This window comes from Tenrec ecaudatus, chromosome 18 (genome assembly GCF_050624435.1).
Source record: "Tenrec ecaudatus isolate mTenEca1 chromosome 18, mTenEca1.hap1, whole genome shotgun sequence".
Classification (NCBI taxonomy): domain Eukaryota; kingdom Metazoa; phylum Chordata; class Mammalia; order Afrosoricida; family Tenrecidae; genus Tenrec; species Tenrec ecaudatus.
In genome coordinates this window covers 19,839,669-19,848,670 of record NC_134547.1, presented here as the reverse complement: position 1 = coordinate 19,848,670, position 9,002 = coordinate 19,839,669, and the positions used below count along the sequence as shown (strand labels likewise).

At 54.0% G+C, this 9,002-nt stretch overlaps 1 protein-coding gene across 1 annotated transcript; it reads right to left on the bottom strand.

Moving 5' to 3' along the window:
* Positions 1-255: 255 nt before the first annotated feature.
* RINL (Ras and Rab interactor like) lies at positions 256-8,656 on the bottom strand. The gene is made up of 11 exons (XM_075536654.1): positions 8,604-8,656; positions 8,262-8,421; positions 4,972-5,074; positions 3,927-3,999; positions 3,104-3,168; positions 2,487-2,636; positions 1,996-2,397; positions 1,111-1,446; positions 711-842; positions 393-556; positions 256-312 (listed from the first exon to the last, which is right to left on the bottom strand). The coding sequence occupies exons 1-11, from the start codon at positions 8,654-8,656 to the stop codon at positions 256-258; spliced, it is 1,695 nt and encodes a 564-aa protein (XP_075392769.1).
* Positions 8,657-9,002: the final 346 nt, after the last annotated feature.

The window sequence follows — 9,002 nt, the reverse complement described above, 5'->3', positions numbered from 1 at the left end:
AATTTATAGATTGGTATTGAGCATATGGGCTAATATCGGACTTATGGACTTGATCTGGACTGGGCTGGGAGGTTTTCTCACTATTCAATTGCTTTTGTATATAAAGTTCTCTCTTATACACATGAGCCTCCATGGATTTGGTTCTCTAGTCTACCCAGACTAACACTGGCCCTACCCACAGGGGTCACAAGTTGCTGCTGTCCTGGTGCACTGCACCTCGGTCATCTTGCTTGAAGAGAACACCCCCACTAACCATCAGTGGTTTCTGGGCTCTGTCCCCGTGGTCCAAGGCTCTTCAAAAGACAAGTCAGCCTGAGGGGAGGGCGAAAGCCTACGTAAGAAGGGCAATAGGCCTGCCCTACCCTTTGCTAGCAGCCCTGGCCCGCGATCACCTGGGTACCGGTGCGGTCCTGTCTATGGAGCGTCCTCCGGCTGTGCCACTGGCGCAGGGAGGCGCGGGCCTCAGAGCTGAGCCCCTGGGGTGCACGGCCGGCCTCGGGCTGGTAGTGGGCGATGTGGTGCAGCGCTCCAAACCACGTGGTCAAGTAGTACCCGGCTGGGAGCCAGAGAGGGGAGGTCAGCCCTCCTGGCTGGCTTCCCTGGCTCCCCCGAGCGCCCTGCAAACGGCCTGCCTTTCCTGCCTGCATCCCGGAGCGGTGTCCCTCGCTCGGGTGACCCTTGAACACGTCCTGCTGTGGGTGGGGACTCACCCTCTCCCCGAAGCTCATCCGGGTCCAGGAGCTCCATTAGGAACTCCACGTCCAGCTGCGTCTCCCCAAGGTCGGGACTCCAGATCAGTTCCTCCGTCAGCGCTGGCAAGAAAGCGTCGGCCCCCTGGGGCTCTGGGGGGGCCGGAGCGTACTCCCTGAGATGGATGGTGGTGGTGGGGACCAACACCTTCCACCCGATGTCCGGGGGGCCACACTAGCTAGCCCGCCCACCTTGCAGAGCAGGCAAAACATCGCCAAAAGGAATCCCACGGGCCACGTAGATGCCACCCATCGGAGCCTGCCACCCTCTGCCCTCCACCCACGCCCAGACGCCTCCAACCTGCTTTCCCAGGCCACGTGGGCCACGTCGCTCAACCTCAAGGCGGTCCAGCTCCTTTACCTTGATCCTCGCCGCGCGCGAGGCCGGCGTAGATGTCACTGCACATGGCCAGCAGGAGCTCCACCTTGCGCCGGGGCGCGCACGTGGCGTGCAGGCGCGCGAGCCTCCGATGGATGCGGCTGCGCAGGGCGGGGGCGAGGCCCAGCGCCGCCGGCCCCGCCCCCTGGGCCTCCCGATGCCCCGCCCCTTCCCGAGGCCCCGCCCCCGCACGCAGGGCTCGCTGCCTTCGCTGCAGGCGCTTGAGCTCCGGGGCGCGGAGGGTGCGCAGTCGAGTCCACAGGGCTGGTTTCAGGGGCGCCAGCACCGCCTGGCACACCGCCGCCTCCACCGCGGGGCCTGCGGGAATGGGGGCTAGTGAAGGACGGGTCCCCAGGCCGACCCTCAACCACCGAGTCACCCTAGTGGACCACCAGCCCTCCTCCTCTTTGACCACCCACAAGTGTAAACTTGCCATCGAGTCAGTGCGACGCATGGCAACCCTATAGGACCGAAGAGAGCGGCCCCTGTGGGGTTCTGAGACCGTAACTCTTTACAGGAGTAGGAAGCCTCAAACTTTTTCCACCGGGCATCTGGTGGATTCAAACTGCTGACCTTGCGGTGAGCAGCCCGACGCGTAACCCGCTGGGGCACCGTGTATGCAATAGGCGGTATTATATGTGGGACCTCATGGGGGCCCCTCCTAGTTGGAATTAGACTCCACGGTGATAGTTCGGGCTTAATATGCAAAAAGGGTGCACGCGCGTGTGGAGAAGCAACTAGGTACCCTCAAGCCTGGAAAGCAGGCAGCTGGAAACAAGCCGACTTGTAAGGCCAAGAGATTGTACACCCGAACCCCTGGAAGATCAGGAGGTGCTGAGAAAGTCCCCTTCCACGTCTCCTCATTACCAAGATCCTCGTACTTCTTGGTCAGCCGAGGCCCCCTGCTCCCAAAGACAGCTCTGACGCTGGGATCCTTTACTAGGTAATCCTGGAGGTTCGTGAGGAGGTGACGCACGTCCTGAAGCAGCTCTGTGGCTGGGTCCCCCTGCCCGTGGGCGCCTCCTGTCGCCGAGCTGAGGCGCGCCCGCAGGCCTCGGAACTGCCTGGCCACGTAGTTGTTCCAGGATCTGGTCAGAGACCGGACATGAGTGGTGAGGGCATCCTCAGGGCCTGCCTCTTCTTTGAAGGCATCTTCCTCCTCCTCCTCCTCTTCCTCTAGGCTGGCCAGAGATGGCCCAAGATAGTTAACTTCTGGGCTGAGTGGGCCTTCGATCCAGGAAACGCGGTGAGGGGCGGGGTGGCTGGAGGCTGGAATGTGAGGAGAGGGTTTGGTCTCAGGGAGCAGCACCTGCAGATCTCTGTTCCCTTAGCAGAATATGCCCCTCCGAACCCCTCACCTGGGCTACCTCTCTGGGCACTCTCTGGCGGGGTCTCCGAGAGGGACGGTTCCATTTCATGTTCCTGGTGGGTCTCCTGGCAGAGCTGGTTCACCACCGATAGAGCTTTTCCTGAAGCATGAAGGTGGACCCTGCTGATCTGTGGGGGAGCTGGAGACCAGCAAAGGGGCGATGTCCCAGGTCTCCTGGGGCCAAGCCCTGGCCCCTCCGGATACCAGAATGCTTAAGCTCCCAGCCTTAGGACTGGAGAGACACTGAGATTGCCTGCTGCCCCTCCTCACTCATTACCAAGGAATATATGCCTCCAACCCCCTCCTTCCTTGAACCCCCCCCCAACTGCCTCTGGAGTTTGGGCCCTAGTCTTCTCCCTTCTCCAAGACATTGGAGTCTGGGTTCTCAGTCTTCTTCAGGCTCAGGGATCAAGTTTCCCATCTTTTTCCTCTCACAGACCAAACAGTCTGGTTTCTAGCCCCCCGCCCCTGCCCCCCTCAGGGACCCCAAACTTCCTAACTCCCTCTAATTCCCCGGCCTAGGAGTCTCGTTCTCCAAGTTCCATCACCCTGGACTGAGGTGGCTAGGAAATTAGCCTCATCCTCCCTTGGAAGACCATGCCTCACCTGTAAGCTTGTTCTCAGGCCCTGGAGTTGGAGGGGGCAAGAGCAGTGTTCTGGGCAGAACATCCCTGAGAAACGATAAAGGAGCCTCACTGTGTGACTTGGGTACTGTGAGGGAGGTCAGATGCTTAGACATCCTCCCTGAAGGCAGTCCCTGCCTGACTGCTGTCTCCCCACACAACAGGGGTGGGCCTGCTCCCTGCTGCTGGGGACCAATGGATTACTTCTCCCTGAGGCCTGTGACCATTAGCTTGGTTCCTGTAGCTGGGGTTTACACCTGACTGCTAATGGTTCTTATGGAGAGCCAGCTGCCATCCTGACTCTAGGATCCACCCATCTTGTCACATGTGTACCCCCAATCCCTCCTCTTCCTATTGCATGTATGTCCCTAGATTGTCCCCCTCTCCTTGCTGTATAACCTATAGCACAATCCCTTCCTGTGATGTATGTCCTCACCTGTAATTAGGGGGCTTGCACGCCCCCTCAAAGGTATACATAGGCCTGGGTTAGCAATAGAGATCTCTAGAACTCTCTCACTGGTCTCGCCCCCACTCTCTCCTTCCCTGTTCCCTTTCCCTTTGTCTTCCTTCCCTTCCCCCCCTCTCCACGTGGACCACCAAGCGGGGCTGAGGTGAGCAATGCTACCATGAAATGTGTTGCAATATTTCTTCTCTCTCTCATGCTATGACTTCAATACAATATTTATATATCTCATCCATACAATTGTGCTAGCTGAACCCATGATTCGTGGTGGGGGGCCGGCTCCCACAATTCAAACCACAGGGTACCATAGGAAAGAGTCCTTCTCGGCTCTTCTGATGAGTACCTGCTGGCTGCTAGGAAGGCCAGGAGATTGGGCAGGTCTGGCATGCAGAGGTTAGAGGATTCCAGAGACACACCTGGGGAGGAGCAAGGAGAGCGGAAGAAGAAACTTTGACGAGTGGCAGCTTCCTAGCTCCCCACTCCTTCCCGCAAGCCCCCCCAGGTCTTACTAACGGAGGAAATTACCCGTACTTAGAGCCCATTTCCCCCGTGCCTTTACTCATATATCCCACTTATGCCACCACATAGGACTCATTCACTAGAGAGAGATTTGTGAACGGTTGTTAGAAGGCAGCTACGTGCGAGCTTTTCCTGAAGCTTTACTTTTCAGTAGGAGGAATGTGAAAGTAAATGCATAAACAGCTACGCAAAGACACGTATAGAGCAAAGAATGGTTGGAGACTGAGTGTGGTCGCAATTGCACAATTCTACTTGACGTGATGGAATTAGGGGATGATATATGTATTAAATCCCAACGGATACAAAAGAAAAAGAAAGATAAGTGTCTAGTATAGAGCGCTGTGAGGAAAAAAAATGGGTCCAAGACGACAGAGGGCCATAGCGGCTGTGAAAATCCTGGACGGTTACGTGCCAGCAGGCACCTACAGGCTGGCGAGACTAACCCACCATTCAAGGAAGACTAGTCATGCGGAAGAGAAGGGCAGGTGCAAGTATCTGAAGTTGGAACACCTTCCATTCTGTGTGTCCAAGGAGCAGAGTGACTGAGAGTCAGATGCAGGGGCGAGATTATACTAGATTATACAGTGTCTTGCAAGCTCTGGTGAGGAGCTTAAACATTTAGCTAAGCATGTTAGGAAGGTCTGCAGGGTTTGGGATGAGGTGTAGCATCTGATGGGTGTTTGAAAACACCTGCCTGGCTGCCGTGCTCAGAAAGCAGGATGGAAGGAGAGGGAGCAGGAGGGAGGCTGCTGGCCAGAGGGGATGGTGGCTCTGACCATGGCACAGAGGTGGAGAAGGACAGGAGGGATTATAAAAGTGAAGCTAGTGGTTCCTAGTGAGAAATTTGCTTCGGACTGAAAGTGCCTCACCTCCGGGAACTTTCTGGATCCGGTAAGTGTTGACTTTCCCTGGTGAAGGTCCGGTCCTCAGCACCAGGGCCTGGCTGGGTTCATATCCGATGACGAGGAAACTCTAGGGGCAGCAGGCAGAACTCAGTTGAAGAGGAGATGTGCAGGGGTCTGGCTGCTTTTATTGGACAGTATCTATTTTCTGTAATTGTGAGTTGCACACCTCCAGTGTCATTTACAGGAGCCCCTTCCCTACTTTCAGTCCAGAGGATTGGTTCCCTCCAAGTCCCAGGAGGTGGGTCTATGACCTAACTCAAGCCAGGTGAATGACGGTGCTCTTTGACCCCTGCGGTTGGCTCAGGGATGAAGAGATGAACTTAATATTACTACCTGAGTTCCATCCACAGATTTCGAGTCACGTGTGAATTTGGTTGATAAAATAAATAGATTTCTCCCATCTCTCCTTCCTGCATGAAGTGCTCCCACGTACGAGGCGAGGCTTCAACAAGTTTGTTGAAAAAAAATTCCATCAATGTTCAATGCCATCTTTGCACCAACTTTCTGAAGCCCCCTTGTATACTTGGACCTGGGACAGCCACTGGGTAATGATGAAGAACAGCCAGGAGACTCACCGAGAAGCTGGTCCTGATGCTAAAGAATCAGTCAGCTCTCTTTCTAGTTACGTCAGAAAGATGAATGCCTCTTTGTTTAGGCTGCTGTAGAACAATGACTTATTACTTGCTGCCCAAAGCAGTCCCAATTGATGGGGCAATTCCCCATGGCTAGACACAGAGCCAATAAATGGCATTAAGAGGCTGCTAACCTCAAGGTCAGAGGTTCAAACCCACCAGCTTCTCCTCCAATGAAAGACGAGGCTGATTGCTCCCGTGAAGACGTACAGTCTCGGTTCTACTCCGTCCCACGGAAAGTTGCTCTGAGGCAGAAGGGACTCCACAGAAGTGGGCTTGGTTCTGGGTTTAGCGAGACCCACAGAGAAAATACGAGAAGAGACACTTAACGTAAGATCAGAAAAGAAAGTAGGAACATCAACACCAGCCTGACAGAGATAGAGAGGATGGAAGGCTGTGAGTGGATCCGGACAGATTCTTGGAAACATACAAACAACCTAGATGGATTCAAGAAGAACTAAGACAAATCCACAGCCCTACGACAGATGAAAGGGTTAAATCGGTCACCAAAAACCTTCTAGCAGAGGAGCCTGGTTTAGATAGCCTGGCTAATTTAAGAATTAACCCTGGCCCTTCTCCAGCTGTTCTGGAAAGCCAGGGGCGGGGGGAGCACCACCCTAACAGCAAGGGCAGAGAATGATACCAAGGGGAAGCGAACACAGACCAGCATGCTCTCTGACTGTAGTTGGAACAATCGTCCAGGAAACAGAAAAAGAATCTAACAGCGGGGGCGGTGGGGAGTGTGGTGCAACATTAGAATATGGAGCTATGCGATCTGGCGCCTTAACAGAACGAAAGACAAGAACCACACGGTGCTCTCAATTGGTGTAGAAAAGTATCTGACAAAATCCAACACCCCCCTCCATGATCAGGCAAACTAGGATTAGAAGGCGAACTCTTCAGCCTGACAAAGGGCATTTGGGGATAACTGAAGAGGTTGTTTTTTTTTTCCCTAAAGGGAGAATTAAAGCGATTGCTACTTGCAGATCACATGACCCTCCCTCTCTCTAGAGGGCCCCACAGATTCCCCGAGAAAGCTGGTGTTAGTTGCTACTGTTGGCGCATCGACCTATATAACCAGCCGCATCTGGGCAGGGTTGAAGAGCCCATTGTTCAGTTCATAGTGGAGTACTTGTGCCACCCAGGAACTAATCCATGAATTGAGCCTAGTCGCAAGGTACAAGTTCAACACACCAAATCGGTCATGATTTTGCACATAAGCAATAAGCGATCTGAAAGGGAAATTAAGGAAACAATTCAAATAACATCAAAAAGGATAAAATACCTAGGAATACATTTAATCAGGGAAAAACTTGTAAGTTCATGTGGTAGTTACATAATTTGATGTCAATTAAGAGACTATTAAGAGTGAAAAAAAATGATTTTAAGTGAAGGGGTGGAGCTTAGCCTGTCAATCAGGTCACAGCTTAATGACCTCATTTGGAGGTGCTGTGGTGACAAACAGCTCACTGGAGGCTGGACACACACACACACTCCCTGTGAGACATTCCTGTTGACAAACCACATGGAGCTATACTCATAGCAGCCAGGGCCCTGTAGCTGGAGGAGCCACATGGAGACCCACTCCAGCGCTGAGATGCTTCCACCACCACTGGATCCAGAAGACTTTCTACCCACTGACCTGTGATCTTCCTGCATTCAGTATTAGTGCATGGCTATGTGAGTCTGAAGAAGAATTTATAGACTGGTATTGGACATATGGGCTAATATCAGCCTTTTGGACTTGATCTGGACTGGACTGGGATGTTTTCTTAATATAGGATTAGTCTTTGATATAAAGTTCTTTCTTATACACATATGAGTGTCCTGGACTTGTTTCTCTAGTCAATTCAGGCTAACACAGTTGAAACTACAGAACACCCCAAAGTAGCAGACAGCCTCATCTTGCTCCCACGGAGCTGCTGGTGGATTTGAACTGCTGACCTTGGGTTAGCCACTTAATGTGGAGCACAGCCCGTTATGCCACCAGGGATAAACGGAGAAATCACATGTGGCTCCTCCGTATGATGGCACCGTCTTAAGCCATCGGGAGAGAGGCGGTTCTGATGTGTGCTACCTGCCTTTATAACATGATGCTGGGTGAAATAAGCCAACACCAAAGGGCAATATCAAAAACGGTCACCTGCGTGTAAATTCTCTAAAATCAGCAGCGGCAGAGAGACAAATATGGTTACCAAGGGCTGCCAGAAAAGGAGTTACTGCTTAACAAAAAAGAAAAGAAATATAAACCAATCTGCATCTGTGAACACACACACACACGAAAAAACAGGTGCCTGTGTGACTTCACCTCCTTTTAAGAGACCCACTAAGAGTTGGAATCATCCTACAGCACAAAGAGATCCGTGCATATGCCAGGAGCTTGCCTGGCACAGAGCAGAGATACCTGTGGATCCCCCCTGGACACGCCCACTAAGACAGAAGCAGGGACAAGAGGAAGCCGCAGAGGCAGCGGCAGCTAGTGGGAGGAAGAGATACTGGAGAGTGGAGCAGGGAGGAAGGAGAAAAAGAAAACCATTTTTCCGGTTTGTCCCAGCTGAGTCAGGGCTGTCACGCAGCTGAGATGGGGTGTCCCGAGGAGGGTCCCCGGCTCCGAGTACTTACTCCTGGTGGCCGCAGCTTCAGCAAAGCCTCTGCACCGTGGGCCTTCAGCTCGGGGACCTGCCAAACCCCCCATGTCCTCCGCAGACGAAGAAGTGGTTCTGGGGATCTCAGGACCCCTAGGGGGTTCTCACCTGCTCCATTCATCTGTGAGGAGGCCAGCCTGGGACAGGCAGGATTCAGGTCAGGGGTCAGAGGGGTCAAAGTGCAGGAAGGGGCATCAGAGGGATGAAGGGTCGAGGGGGCTGAGTGGGCTTCGGGGTCCCTGGCGTGGGGGGTAGGTATTGGGTGAACAGTTTCTGGATGAGGGGCAGGAAGACTGAGACCCCAGCCCTAAGCCCTTACCTCTCCCCGTCAGTGGGCAAGACAGAGGCGGCCTTATGCTCCGGCTGGGCCATGCTCAGGACGCGGGAGGCCAGGGAGCCATGGTCTGGCCCTTTTGAGAGAGGAAGATTGCCCTTGAGGCCGCTCCAGTCCACAAACAGCGCTTGCCTTCACCGGGACGGCGACCCTGGTGGAGCCAAACTCCACCCACTCACTGCCATCAAGTCAATCCAGATTCATAGTACAGCAGGGCACACATGGGGCTGCCACCGCAAGGTCAGCAGTTTGAAACCAACCAGCTGTGCTCCGCAGGGGCAGTTCTGCTTTGTTCTCTGCCAGTGTTGAGGCTTGCTTCCTGTGGGGGAGACCTGGCAGCCCCAGCAGAGAGGTGGTGGTCCTGGGTGGTGGGAGGGAGGGACT

Excerpts from the sequence above, each read along its gene's own strand:
- RINL (XM_075536654.1), bottom strand. The coding sequence starts at position 8,656 with ATGGCCCAGCCGGAGCATAAGGCCGCCTCTGTCTTGCCCACTGACGGG. Across the intron at positions 8,422-8,603 it reads TTGCCCACTGACGGGGAGAG|GCTGGCCTCCTCACAGATGA; the intron begins GTAAGGGCTTAG and ends TGCCTGTCCCAG. Across the intron at positions 2,637-3,103 it reads GCCTGAGAACAAGCTTACAG|CTCCCCCACAGATCAGCAGG; the intron begins GTGAGGCATGGT and ends GCTGGTCTCCAG.